A 14866-nucleotide genomic window follows, 5' to 3' on the forward strand; every position below is an offset into this window, starting at 1 on the left:
AAAAAAGATACCATCTTTACTGAAATGTCAAAATCATTCCCTCACATTTTGTAAAACAAAGAGCAACAATGTACATACAGAAGTAATTAAAAAAAGCATATATAGAACCTATATATTTACTGGATTTTTTTCCACAAAAAGAAAAAGGGTCATTTTACTGAATATTCTCTTTATCACATAAATTAAACTCACTTCGTGCATCTAATTATCACTAAATCCAAATAATTCAATTTCTTAAGGCGTTTTGTCGTTTTTGATTTTGTCTGGAACGCTGTGGGGCTCTTCAACAGAAGCTGCATCCGTCTTCTCATCAGCAGACATCTCCGAGTCCAGGTTCTCGCCTTCACGTGTTTTTTCGACAGCGGGGGGATCTTGGTTTTCTGCGGTCGGCCTCAGGGGCGAGTCGTGGGCAGATTCCTGTTCTGCACACGGACTTCGACCGAGAACATCGGGTGTGGATTCCGCCTCTTCAGCAACGCAGGGAACCGTCACGGAGGCCGAAAGAGCCGATTCCACAACACTTCCACCACAGGGATCCCAGAGAATCGAGCTCTCGCAGTGGTAATGACCAGAGGCCTGTTTCTTCCTCATTGAGCAGAGGTCGATACGAGTCAACGTCTGTGTGCCAAACATGACGTCTTCATATTCTTCATACAAAATTGTCCTAATCCTCTAAGAGAATGCAAATAAAAATGGTTTTAATGCACTCCAATCTTAATTCATTTGAGTGTTCTATATTAAAAATAAACCATTGGAAATCCTACACACAGGGAATGGGTCAATGGTTTAGGATTTTTTTGACAAGTTTCCAAAATTAAAGCCAATTTCAAGTCAATGTGTCCACATACAATTGCTCCTTAAGGCTTCGCTTAAAAATAACACTGACTCAAGTTCTTCACTGGCAATTGAGGTTTACAGATGTGATGCCCACAAGACTGATGCGTGTGAAAGTGTATTTAGCAAACTCTCATTCTTAAGATTTAGGTATTTGAAAATCAGATGTACAAAGTGTTTAATTTTAAAGGCAAATCATCAAAAGTTAAAAAAAACATCAAAGGAGCTGATTTCAGGATTACATGATACCCTCCAGCAACAAGATTAAAGTAGGCTTTAAACAAATGATGAGTAGTCTCATAATGCTGTATAAAAAAGAATTACAGATGAGACATTACCTTTTGCATTCCAATGAATAATTCATAAATGACTGTTATAATATGCACATACTTTATAAACAAAGACTGACAAATGACTAAGATCACCAGGCATCAAAAAAGCTTAGATTCCTTATCACCCACAACATCGTAATAAAATGAAACCTTGTTCCTCAAGTTCAAATTCCCCAACAAAAGTCAAATTACAGTGCCCACCATACAGTAAGTACTGGGACAGCAAAGTCAAAGTTGCCATTTTCTCTGCCTACTCAAACAATTTGGGTTTTAGGGGAAAAGCTGAATATGAGTCAAAAGTACAGAATGTCACCATTTATTTCTGTGCTTATATGTTTTACCATTTTAGAACAATTGCACACTGTGTTCAATCCCCCACATCTCAGGTGAACAGAAGTAATGGGACAAGTGGCTGCCAGGCGTTTCCTGGTGCACTGACCGTGCGCAATGAAGAGCTGGGTATGTGTAGTGCTAGACTTAGCCTTTGCGCTTACCTTAGGCCTGCCTTTTGATTCAGCACGCCTAAACCAGCATAACTATAGAACTGTCTATGAAAGGAAAGAGTTGAGAAAAATTGAAACCATACTGTAGCACAAACACCAAACTGGACATGGCAAACTCAACGGAGTATCTTGAAAGGAGGACACCACTGATGTGCCGAGCAAACAACCAGGCTGGGCGAGGAGAACAACTCCAGTTGACGATAGAAAAAGCATCCGAGCCGTGAAGAAAAACTCTAAAGCGAGTGATGCTGCAGAATTGGACAGGCTACACCACAGGAAGCAAACCTCTCCTTCACAGCCACCTGGACAGATAAACCTCTACCAAAATGATGGCGAGGTGAAAGTGCGGAGAAAGGAATGAACTGCAGAATATTCCTAAAAGATAAAAGATTTCGGAAACTGAGTTCAGAGCGTTTTAAAATGATGGAGCATATTGTAGCATTCTGGCACTAGCTCCCAGCCGATTTCTGAATCTTATTTCAAATATTACTGCTCGGATTTAAAGGGCTGAACAGTCTGACCCCTGTTGGCATTAGCGAACTGCCGAGTCCCTACACACCACTGGCCTTCTTTGAGCTCCGCATTCCAAGGCTCTGAACGCTGGGAGACATTACCCCCTGTTCTACCGTCACAGGGCTGTGGAATGGTCCCCCAGCCTATAAAAGATCTTGCAGGTAAATTGGCATCTTCAATACCTCTCTGAAGACGGCATTTTCATGAGCCGTCTAGCTTTTAATGGCTTGATTCATGAATATACATTTCTTTTGTTTGAGAGCTTTGTGGTAAGGCTCTGAGAGGTTGCGTCCTGAAAAGCACTGTAAGATATATGGTTTATCATTATCACTCTTTCCTTGCCCACTTTTATTTATTTTTTTTTTTAAGAGGACGATGCCTTTTATGGGGAACAGGATTACAGGAGCCATCAGGAATTACCTCTCTAAAAGCATCTCTTTAAACCTGGAACATAAACTGTAGTCAAAGGCGATATTTTAAATGGAACTGGTTCTTTCAATATTTCCTGTAATGCCGGTACTCTGGAAATAACATGAAATTTGCTTCTCAACACGATGTGCTCTTCAAATACTGAATCCAGATCAACCACAAGAGGGCACCCCTTCTATTTCTTACAATAATCAAGTCAATTCTGTACAATCCACAAAAGCAAAAATCAACACACTTACTAGTTATATTTAGATTAGAAAATGCTTATATAGATAGAAACGGAAAAAAAAACTGTTCTCTTTTCCCTCCTACTTGCGTTTAATTGGTTACATAGCAGCTAATGCCTGAAAGAGTGTAGTTCTGAACTCAGAAAATGACCTAGCATTGACACCAATTACAAGCCCACCACAGCTCTGTCGGGAGCCGAAAGTAAACAAGTTAGAAATTTAGATCAATTTGTCTGCAATGAGGAACCTGACAGGAGAAAAGGCCTGAGGACACAATGTTACCACAAGACCAAGTTTGGAAGTCACTGTTCTGGGAATACTAACCACGGTTTTACTGACACCCCAAAAAAACTCCCAACAACAAGTCACGGCCCACAAGCGATGTGAAGATTCCAACACAATCCACTATCATGAGTGACTAATGTGTCATTCATATTAGGCGAGTCACGGTCACTGAAGCCATCTCAATTACTCTAGTGGCAGTCCCATTGTCATTACATTCTCCAATCCAGATAATAATTGCTTACACTTATATAGTGCTTTTCTGGACACTCCACTCAAAGTGCTTTACAGGTAACAGGGATCCCCTCCACCACCCCCAGTGTGCAGCCCCACCTGGATGATGCGACGGCAGCCATAGTGCGCCAGTACACTCCCCACACATCAGCTCTCAGTGGGGAGGAGAGCAGAGTAATGAAGCCAGTTCATAGATGGGGATTATTAGGAGGCCATGATTGGTAAGGGCCAATGGGAAATTTGGCCAGGACACCGGGGTTACACCCCTACTCTTTTTGAGAAACGCCCCGGCATTTTTAATGACCACAGAGAGTCAGGACCTCAGTTTTACATCTCATCCAAAGGACGGCATCTGTGTACGGTATAGTGTCCCCGTCACTATACTGGGGCATGAGGACCCACATGGACCGCAGGGTGAGCGCCCCCTGCTGGCTCCACTAACACCTCTTCCAGCAGCAGCCTTAGTTTTTCCCAGGAGGTCTCCCATCCAGGTACTGGCCAGGCTGGGCTGCAGTGGGCTGCCAGCGGTGAGCCTCAGGGTGATATGGCTGCTGACTGCACAGTCAGCACTGATGCACACGTTACTTCGCTCTCAGAGCCAGACATCGAAGTTCTTGCAAATGATCCAAGTAGTTTACCCTATGTCTGAGTGCTGGTGCTTTGGATAGCTTCAAAACTGTCAGATGAGGTTTAAAATCTTTGCTTCCGGTAATATCAACCCCCATCTCTTCAAAGGTTGTTTTCACAGTTTCTGACAGAAATCAGAGAAAAAAAAAAGTTAGATTAGATTTTAGATCCAAGCAACAAACTTTCACTGAACTATGAAATAATGGCTGTTAACCCACCCTTGAACCTCTATGCATAAAACCAAGAGGATAAGTAAAGACGGATAATTCCTTAACCACTTATACCTCCTCTTTGACCAGATACTGACAAGCAATGGATTTTACACATTTTCTTCAATTTTAATCACCACCAAAATGAAGTGAAGAACTAATTAGTACAGTATATTCCTCATTTCAGGGAAAGAGTTCACACAACGTTAACGCAAAAGAGGATATCTTAAACAGAAAGTAAAGAATGAAAGCAAGGAAGATATTTTGTTTGTATATTACATAATATATCCTTTTTATTTCAAGCAAGAGTTTTGTCAGTTTACTTATTTGGAACAGAAGCACATTTATTAACCTGGAGCCAGTCAGCAAGCCAATTGTGTTTTGTACTGTATATTTGCCCATAGTTACATGCATAGCAAAAATATCTACTATTAGAAAATGTACCCTTGCCATTAAGAAGAAATTCATGCATTATATGCTGTTCATTTAGTCTGTATAGTCATTTTCTCCATTTTGCATGAAGATATTTTTTAACCTCATAGAAACCACTGCTCATTAAAAAGCTTTTGCTAAAGTTATCTTCAGAGCTCAAGTATAAATACATGTTAAGTGCAGGATCACATCACACCAGAAATGTAAGAAACCAATTCAAGTCTTAATGACTGACAATGACTTAAATTTCTTTGAATCACAGATGCGTCACTATGAATGTGTGATGACAAGGATGAATGAAGAGGATGTATTTAAGAACTCTCCACCACCAAGGTGTCAAGGGGGCACCTGGCTCTGTATCATCTTCAATTAACCACTGTTTTTTAAATTACCTCCAGATGGCATAAAACATGCTTTCTACAATACAGGATTAAGCTATAGAGAAATCTTGAGGCTTTCTGCTATTGTTACATGTTCTGGAATTCTATCAATCAGAGGTGTTACCTGCAAAACCCTTTATAATAAATCTGAAATGAGGTTTGATGTACTGTAATTATCTACAATAACACTTATTGAGTCATAATCTCTACATGTCAATACAGGCAAACACAAATGTTTGACTTTAAGTGTTTCAATGCAAATGTGAAGTCTGCAGCAAATTGAATAAATCTGGATTAAGTTTACTCTTATAGAATTAAACTTAAATAACTAATGGACAATCGGTTCCAGTACACTGTACAAGTACTGTATTAAGCGACTTGCACAGTTTTCACAAACTCATTGCTTTAAAATGTGTAATCATGACAGTTTGAAGAAGCAATGGGTATTCTACTGTACACACCTACACCACAGCAAAAAAAAACCATAAGTAAACAAATACTATGATAGAAAAATGGAAAGGTTGCTATTGCATAAATATTCAAACCCACAAAAAAAAACAGAAGAAAATAAGACTGCTAAAAGAAAGGTAACAGTTAAAAGTAAGAGACAGGTGTGCAAGGCAGTTGGTGTATAGTTGGACAGATCAAAAATGACAATTCATAACACTAAGTTCCCCCAACACAAAAACATTTATGCCAACATCCTCCGAGTACCTGTATTCAACACATTTACTCACCTGCCATTTGACAGAGTATCGGGTGCTCTTCCTCTGTCATTTTGATGTAGACCACTTTATTGTTAAACTGGTCAATCCCATGAAATGTCATCTGGGGCAGCCTGCCCAGCAAGATCGTGTCCAGTTGATTTTTGCATTGCTTTAATGCGTCTGCAGCCCTGCAGAGAGCAACCATTTAGAGCAAAACGTCAAGTGAACCTTTGGCTGCCAGAGTGCATCACTTTCAAGAAGCCAGCAAAGGCAGGAATCAAAACTGCTGTAGATGATTTCCCCTGGGTGCAGAAACAGCAGTTAAACATCATTCTTAATTTAACAATCCTGCCATTAAAAAATGGCACTTTGTTAAATAGCTACCTTACTTTGTTTTTAGCCGAGACAAAAATAAATCATACACAAAGGCTTATGAAGTAATTCCAACAGTAACAATTTGGATAAAATAACAGTAGCACCACAGTATCATTTTAGTAGAAAATAATAAAAATGACTTTTTACTGTACCACTTTTACTTTATGGCTGAATTTGAATTTTCAAAGGTTATCTTGATTAATAACAATTGCATTAAGACTGTAATTAATAAATCAATTGCCATTTTAATTTAACAACAGCCAGTGTACTGAATTGACAAGAATAATTGAGAAAAACCCTGGAGCCTTTTCATTGTTAAAACATTAAAGATTCATTCAGATTTTCGAGGTCTGATGGAATACCATTATGGACTTTAATTCTGATAACTGCATGTAAATGTTAACATCTACATATAAAATGTAAATCATACAAACTGTACTGAAGTGAAATGAAAGAGTAAGAGTAGAGACTCCAGAGTAAGTGAACATTATTCCTGGCTGGTAATCAATGCTTCAGCAGGGCACAGTGAAGCAGCAGGCATAAGGTGTTCACTCAACCAGTTAACTTCAAGAAAGGCACATAAAAAGGGATTTTAATTCCATCATGCACATCACACTGGGACCCAAGAACCAGGACACTGAAAAGTGCATAATGAAAATTACAGTCACAGCATGTCTTCATAACAGTTAGGCAATTCCTTCTTTTGCACCTATGGATAAAATTAACACCCTTTTAAAAGGTTCACAGAACACTCCCCTAACCTGTTTTTATCTTAACACAACAGGCAATTCATATCATTGAACTGTTTTTACCAAAGGAAAGCCTTTAAATGATATTTGGCACAGTTTTTAAATCTACTGACATGTCTGGAACTGGTGATTGGTGCACATGTCAAAATTGTTATCCTGCCAGAGTCTTCAGATGTGTCCAGGCTCAGAGAGCTCTCCTCTCAGATTCCAAAGCTGTCAAATTCTCCAAATCACCAGCCATTTTTAGAGCAACACCACTAATACCAGAGAGCAGCAAGATAAACAGGCTTTTGCTCCATCTGAGCTCCTATTCAATTCTTCAACCACTAACTGGTTTTGGTGATTTAAATTACCACTTATTGCTGGTCTTTTGTGGGACTGTTATTCATCCAGGAAAATGACTTTTGGATGAGATGATAGATTAAACACACATCTCATAGGAAATTCATGAAGTTAGTTTTATTACTAATAACTCTTAATTGACACCACTTTCTCCATATGCTAACCATGCAAAATATAATTTAAAATGATTAACAATATGAATGGAACTGTAATAATATAAATATTCTATCAAACAGAAATCAGACTTCACTAAATATTGAAGGCAAGAAATCAATTGAAAGCTCAACTGGGACCCTTACAAACTACTGCTGGATTTTGTGTTTTAAGCACAGTGATGTTGGAGACTACTAATAGCAGAAACATTGCATGAATACTTATTGGCAACCCACACAAAGATATTTCCATCACAAAGTCTATTTTGGTCTTCAGAATTTAAGAAAAACTCAATTACCTGTTCCTCTGTTTAGATCTCTACCCAACAGAAATGTATGTAAATTAGTATTAGTACTTCATTACCAAACTGTGAAAGGTTTTTCTCTACTTATCAGGTACATTTAGATCATATGGTAGGGTTCCCTGCCCTGTATGAACCATAAATATTAATCATAGTGCTCCTACACATGATCAAATGTACAATTCAATAACCATGCCAGTTACTGTGCCTTAACGTTACTGATTTAGTGAACATGGGCAGATCGTAATGTGTTTGGAACAACTCTATATAAAATGCTAGATTCTTATTCCACAGAAAATAATTCTGCCATTACACTGAATAACTGACTACTGTATTAGTGAAAGATCTTTCAACCCTAAGCCATGGAATTACTGTAGCTGCAAATTGAGATTAACATGGTGTAAACCAAAGTATTCATAACATCATTTAATGGTCTAGTGCAGGTGTATATGAAATCTGTCTATTTCAATATTAAAAGTTTCTTTAATTTACAGGTCATTCCATTGCCCCCCACAACAGGTATCACGGCAAGAGTTTACAAATTAAAGCTAAAATGTACTTATAACCATTTCAGTTACACAGCTTTTTCTTCTGTGGTTGTACTCAATCACCATTGGCAGAGTGCAGGACCACATTGTTTTAAGCAATGGGTGCAACCTGGCAGTGCCGGACAGCAGCACTGTCACCTTGGAGACCGAGTTGGTCAAAGCTTTAGAGTGATTCAAGACCGGGCCTGTCTCAGTCCAAGTCAACCAGGCTGTTTTTCTAAGTGGTATTGGTGGCACGTTTCTCTCTGGACCAGAATTTCTGAGCCAAGTCGCCAGCATGGAATCAAGAAACACCGTAGTGTAGGAGATTCATCCCTTGGATGGGATGCTAAACTGATGTCCTGAGTGCTTTAAATATTTCATGGCTATGGTCTTTAGAGTAGGGGGATCACAACAGTGTCCTGTTAAAACTCCACTCTGGAATTGCACAAGACGCTCCGTCTAAGTGCCACCTGAACTCAATTGAAGTATTTTCTCTCTCGTCCACCAGATCTGCTGCGAACACAAGGTATTACATTAAAAAAAGAAATATCGACTCATTTCCACTTTATAACATTCTCAAGTGACAAAAAAATGCATTTAATAACAAACGAACCTGTTTGTTAGGCTTCTAGCCAAATGCACACCAAAAAAAAAACATTAATATTCTCTTAGCTTTTTTTTCAACAAATCTCAGTACAGTTACTGTACATATTAGGATTTTTTTAGAAGAGGTGTGAACATCGATCAAATGGCAGCAAAACAGCAGATGTCTTTTCATAAATTTTTAGAGGCTGAACTACATCAAAGGCACCATAGATCAATTTTAGTCAATTACAGTCTCGGTGCTGTCTGTTAGCCTGCATTACCAGCATAACTTCAAAACAAAACACTTTCATGTTCATTCACTGTTTACTACTTTGGGTCTCAAAAGGAGAAACCAGTCTCCTGGTTATAGTCAAGTGTTTCCCCGAGTACAGTTTTCAGGTGCATCCGCACTGATCTCGCATCCACTTACAGTATATTATTACTGTCTGATGTCTGGCAAGAACAATAGTCTGCTTGATAGAATGGCATATCGCCATAAGGAAGGCTCTAATTTTTATAGCTTAAAGTGTTTTATTTTAGACAAACAGCGCTATAAAAGCTTTTTTTATAAATAATATTTTGCTGTGTGAATCCAGCCTCATCACAAGCAACTTTAACAACGATAAGGAAAAACTTAAAAGCTTAACTCAGGCTACACCCGGACTAACCCTACTGAATGAACACGGGCAGAAGTCGATCTGCTGCAGGCAAAAAGAAGCGTGGGCTCTGACATGCATCTCCATCAGGATGAAATCTGTAAACTGTGTAAACATCACTGATTACTGGTTATTTTGCAGGCAAGGGGCTTATCAAAGGCTTACTTAATATTTCACAATCAATTGATTTAGCAAAGCATTTTGGTTTAATAGTCTAGCGCCACCGGGGCGCTTCAGCCATGCGCACGCAAGGCGGGCTGGGAAGAGCGCCTGGGGGCGGGGCTACGGGACTACAGGACTGTACAGAGTGGAGCGGAGGCTAACCTGTGCTTTACATTAAAAATCTCAGGCTACTCAGCTGACAATTACATTACTGTGAACATTATAACATTTGCCTTGACAATGAAATATTTTACATCCTTTATAGGACGTAAAAGATAAAGGCCATTTTTAACATTAGGTACACGTTTTCGCTGCTTGACACTGAAATATAGGACAAATTTATAAAGTACAGACCTGTAATACGATGAAAATTCTTTACACAGTAAGTTTCCCATTAGATGCGTGTAACAGTTCAACACATCTTTCAAACACAAAATAGTAGATCGGGTCAGTGAGGTACAGTACAGGGTCATTTGCAATACAAATGGAGAAAAAGCAGGAAAAGAGCTGGAAAATACAGGACTGCATTGTCCCCATACAAATGAATAATGGCACCAATCTTATTAACCCCCTGTGTGATCAATCTATTTGTGAATATTATAGTACTGCAGCATTATGCAACACCAGTACATGGTGTATAAAGATGGTATTCCTCACCTTTGGATCATCTCTTCATTCTTCAGGTTAGCCACAATTACTGTCAGATGCATCTTCTCCAAAGGAATCAGTGCTTTGCGTAGCATCTTCTCCTTAGAAATCATTGCTTTCTGGATTTCTTCAATTTTGCTCAAAACCTAGACATAAATCAGTTCCTAATGGCAAAATGTCTATGAAAAGTTAAATATAATAGCTAGAGGGAATTATTTCCCTTAGCATAAACAGCATTTGGTATAACATGCTACAGGACATGCACATTCAGTGCACTGAAAATAGTGCTAAAGCTAATTCAAATTAACTGTGCAAAAACGTAAGATTACAAAACTATTAGTACTTGAAATACCTTCCCCCCAAAACCTAGATTTTTAGATCACTTTTACTGTACATCTGACAAGCCAACAAGGCAATGCGACACTCATATGACCATTTCAGAACGGTTTGCAAATATAGTCCACAAACATTTCACAGACATGGCCTCCTTTGCAACATGAATATCTGACACAGAACTCCAGATCCCTAATAACACCCAGATTTGTTATAACACTGTAACATCCGTCACTTATCTGTGGATGGGAGACGAGGCCGAGTTGAAATCTTTAATGAAACTAAAGCATTGATTACATAACAACAGCAGCCCAGCTGCGAAGATCCCGAAGGCAGAGCCTCACTTGGTACATGAAGGAAGCCCCAGCAAACAGGAAGCGGAATTGATCATCATTTTGAGAGCCACTGAGGGCAAAGGGGACGACTGTTCCATTCAACCTGTAACTAACGAGGAGAAGAGCAGAGCTCCAACGTTACATAAATGACTTTCTATTTGGAATTAGTCATCACCCAGTGGTTCTAATGAACTCGGGATGGAAACTTTAAAAGCTAAAACGAAATGAATAACTGTAAGCCTTCAGTCTCAAACGAGACTCTTTGAATTCTTGCTGTACAAATTCCCATTACCTGCTTGTCTGTGATTGGAATGGAAACAAAGTAATTAGGCCTCTGTAACTGCGACTTTAGTCCACGTTCTTTTCCGTTCTCCATCATTTTGTTCTTTCTGCAACAACCCCTCTTTTTGTACCTGGACATCACAACATTTTTGGCTTTGACTAACAAAACAGGGAGAGAAAAAAAAAACTAAGCCCAGAATTTCAAAGAATTAAAATCAAGTATATTTCATTTTGATCTTCTTCATTACTTTGAAATTAACAAGCATCTGAAAATGATGATGTGCACAATTAAGGCCACTGAAAATGTTAGTTAAAACCTGCTGAGGAAGTACATAAGGCAGAACAAAATCAAAAATTAAAATAATACTAATGCTTATAGGCAACTATCAGCTCAAGTGAAAATTGTATAGTCAAAACTGTCTATGATTTTTTTCCCCACTGTTTTCTCCATCACAAAGAGATCCATAAGAAGCACAAAAATATTCAATTTTTTCCAATCATACTTTCAAAAACACCTGCGATGTCATCAATATTATGAAATGGCAGCTCAGCAAGCTGTTTCTGACAGAGCTCAAGAAGATTATTCTGGTGGCCTCCTGGAAGAGCAAACAAACTTTATTAAAGCAACCTCGCTTTTCATTTACAGAGCCATAAACCCCGACTTCTACCCTAGATATTAAACTGGAAACCTAAAATTTCCCATTTATAAAAACATTTATACACATGGACTTAAAAATACAGTAATTGAGTTATCCCATTGCTATATATTAGTGAGTAATGAAAAGCAATTGAAAGATGAAAGCAAATTTACTGTCAGAACAAAGGTTAATTTTTGAAAAGGAAGTGCTCAGACCACTCTAGCAACACAGGATATTTCTGGAATTGAATCTATTCAATTATGATAAACTAAACGTTCCTCTTGGTATTCACGTTTAGGCATGCTGGAAAATGTAAAAATAATATGACTCCGGAGTTTCTGTCTTTACTGTATGAAGCAAAAAATACTCATGTGCCTGGGACTACAGATGTTTCCGTTTCAACAGCGCAAGTGTGACGTGAATGTGGGATTAGCATGAGCCCTGAACAACACAGTCGGGCTGGAGGCAGGGGGGTCTTACTCTAGTGCTGGAGGGACAGCACATCTGCAGGCTTTCTAGGTCTCTGAAGCAGTATTACCCGAGGAGTTAAAATGAGCTGTCAGAAGCGGCAAACTGCCCCCCTTTAAGCCATTAATAAACTGGTTTAGGTCATTAAGAGCTGCACTCGAATGAAAAACATTCTCGCCTCCCCCGGTCCTGCTCACCAACACACCTGTTGGGTTTTGCTCCAGCTCAGCTCCCTTGGATAATTCAAGCTTTAAATGGTACAGTGATTGCAGTTCAGCTCCGTTTTCCATTTCTGAACGTGTTGGACGCTGCCTCTTTTTACTTGCAAAATGCACTAGTTTAATTTACAATCGCGAAGGTTACAGTCAAGCCACTTGTCCGTTTCAGGATTCAATCTGAAGGTTTGACTGAATCCCTAACCATCAAATCAAGAGCTCACGGGGAATAAAAATAAGTAGTCGCGCGGATCATCACAGCTTGCTTGGATTATACACCCCTAGCCTATAGTATGAGAACAGCGGTCAGTACTGTAGATATTAAATCCTTCACTGCATCAGCTCTTCCTGCCTCTTCTGATGAGTATTGAGCTCAAGTGTAGGGAGTTAGAAGTGGCAGACCTGAGCTGCATTCCTGCAAGGCACGAGAATAAAGTAAAGCAGGAGAACTAAATCGCCTACTTTCATATACAACATGTGTGGCTAGAGAAAAAGAATCGGATATAAAAAAAAATAACAAGTGATGAAAAATCTCTGTATAAAGCATAAAGAAGCGTGTTAAAACCAGTTTGTAGCTTGGTGACCTTTTACACTCGATTTATGCCACCGTTCATTGGAAAAGTCTTACACGTTTCTGCAACAAGGCACGTAGCCACATCTACAGTAAGCAAACTACCTGAAAATGGAAAATGACTTTGCCCATAAAAGCGTTAAGAACTCTACAACTACCTTGGTAGGTGTAGTTCAAAATACACAACATTCAGCAATATCGTTGGTATTACAATCATAATATCGGTAAAGACGACAATGACAAAAAGAGCCCTCAGTTCTCACCAGTAAAACAATTATCCCAAATGTATTTATACAAAAAAAAAAGAGTCGGTCAGGACACGTATATTCCAATAACTGCTGTGAATAAGCTTCCGTTAGGTTTTAACTTCCTTTGCTACACAAGCTAGGAGTGCGATTGTCGGATCCGTAATCACGACGTTCATATTTCTCATGCCAATGCTTGTAACTCACCAACGTAATCCTTTGAACAGTCCTCAAGAGCTTTTGTTTGTTTCTCACATAAATTCGTGTCTGGGTCACTATTGGTCATGTTTTCAGGTGTTTGGAGGATATGCCTGAGAAACGAAGGTTATTATTCAACATTTGCATATTAAAATAACAGAAATGAAAGATATAGGGATCTTACTTGCTATTAACAGCTATTTTAGTAAAATGAAGAAACGTGGGCATTTAACCTTGTAGGTGATATCAATTAAAATTAAGCGTTGATTGTTAAGGTCATAATTGGCCCTTGCCTTAAACGATTCTTAAGTTCCAACGGCTACCATTTGTATTCAATATCATTCGAGAGACGATTATAGATTTACAGTTATATTCCCTGTATGCATTGTTGTTTATATAATATGGCCTTGAGCCATCTGAGAATCTTCTCATATTTGCACAGAAAGTGAGATTATTCAACTGGACTGGTGAGTTATAGTATATATAGTGTATTGCATATATATTAGAGTATCTATCAGCGAATTATTTATTTACCCCCCAAGTTTTCACGGGAGGGACGACCTTCCCGAAATCAAATTGTCAAAGTTGGGATGTCTGATTTGTGTGTCCTTTCGGCTAGTTGCTATCCTATAACATGACAGTTTACAGGTAGACACAAAGTTCGATAGTTTCTTCGTCAGCAACGTTAGCTTGCTTTTATCAATTTAAATGTGCAAATGTTTGTAAAATCCGGCTATTAAGTTAAACTATCATTTATAGGGAAGCGCACTGCTGCCACCAAGGGAAAAAACCCCGCAATGCGCTTCCGTACTTTCGGCTAATCACCTCTTAAGAAACTGCTTTTGTACCCGGTGAAGCTGGTAATCGTCATTTAGCATCATGTTTGTCGAGTTTCAGGATTGTTGGAAATAATGCCTCCTGTGGCTGTTGCTTGCCGGGAATTGAATTGTAAAAAGCAGTTAGAAAAATCGATGGGTAAATGCTTCCTGTCGGTATTTCCAGCGACAGATTTGTTTAACGCGGAGTTTCAAGATGAAACGGAGCTGTTTTAACCTCAGCTAAGAACATTTTAATGTTTATCGTGCAGCACTAAACATTAAAGACAAACCGTTTAGGTTAAAAACCTGCTCTTTAGGAAAACTATTTCTGTAACATTCTTCTGTATATATTGTATACAGTATGTATCACTTTTAATCGAGGGGTAGAATGGAGTGTATTTATGGTTCTGTATGAACCCGTAGTCAAACGGTCATGTCTCCAACTCAAAATTGTTGAGCATTATATCTATACAGATTGTTCTGGTGAATCGATCAACATAAGTGGGGACGTAAATTCATTTTGGGTTAACCTGGGTTGAATTGATGTAATCAA

General features: G+C 38.8%; 1 protein-coding gene across 1 annotated transcript; it reads right to left on the reverse strand.

The window, feature by feature from the left end:
* Positions 1 to 234: 234 nt before the first annotated feature.
* LOC148831720 (A-kinase anchor protein 7-like) lies at positions 235 to 13583 on the reverse strand. The gene is made up of 7 exons (XM_088919049.1): positions 13505 to 13583; positions 11664 to 11756; positions 11171 to 11319; positions 10220 to 10356; positions 5740 to 5897; positions 3993 to 4105; positions 235 to 672 (listed from the first exon to the last, which is right to left on the reverse strand). Exons 1-7 carry the CDS (start codon positions 13581 to 13583, stop codon positions 235 to 237), a joined length of 1167 nt encoding a protein of 388 aa, XP_088775175.1.
* Between the last annotated feature and the right edge of the window lie 1283 nt (positions 13584 to 14866).

The sequence above is a fragment of the Atractosteus spatula genome, chromosome 6 (assembly GCF_055471065.1).
Source record: "Atractosteus spatula isolate fAtrSpa1 chromosome 6, fAtrSpa1.hap1, whole genome shotgun sequence".
In the NCBI taxonomy this organism is placed as follows: domain Eukaryota; kingdom Metazoa; phylum Chordata; class Actinopteri; order Semionotiformes; family Lepisosteidae; genus Atractosteus; species Atractosteus spatula.

What these genes read in the sequence shown, in the direction of transcription:
- LOC148831720 (XM_088919049.1), bottom strand. Translation starts at nt 13,583, where the DNA reads ATGACCAATAGTGACCCAGACACGAATTTATGTGAGAAACAAACAAAA. An exon ending in CATCGCAGGTGTTTTTGAAA is followed by an intron (nt 11,320 to 11,663) that starts GTATGATTGGAA and finishes CTGTTTTGTTAG; the next exon opens with TCAAAGCCAAAAATGTTGTG. An exon ending in AATGAAGAGATGATCCAAAG is followed by an intron (nt 5,898 to 10,219) that starts GTGAGGAATACC and finishes TGCTCTCTGCAG; the next exon opens with GGCTGCAGACGCATTAAAGC.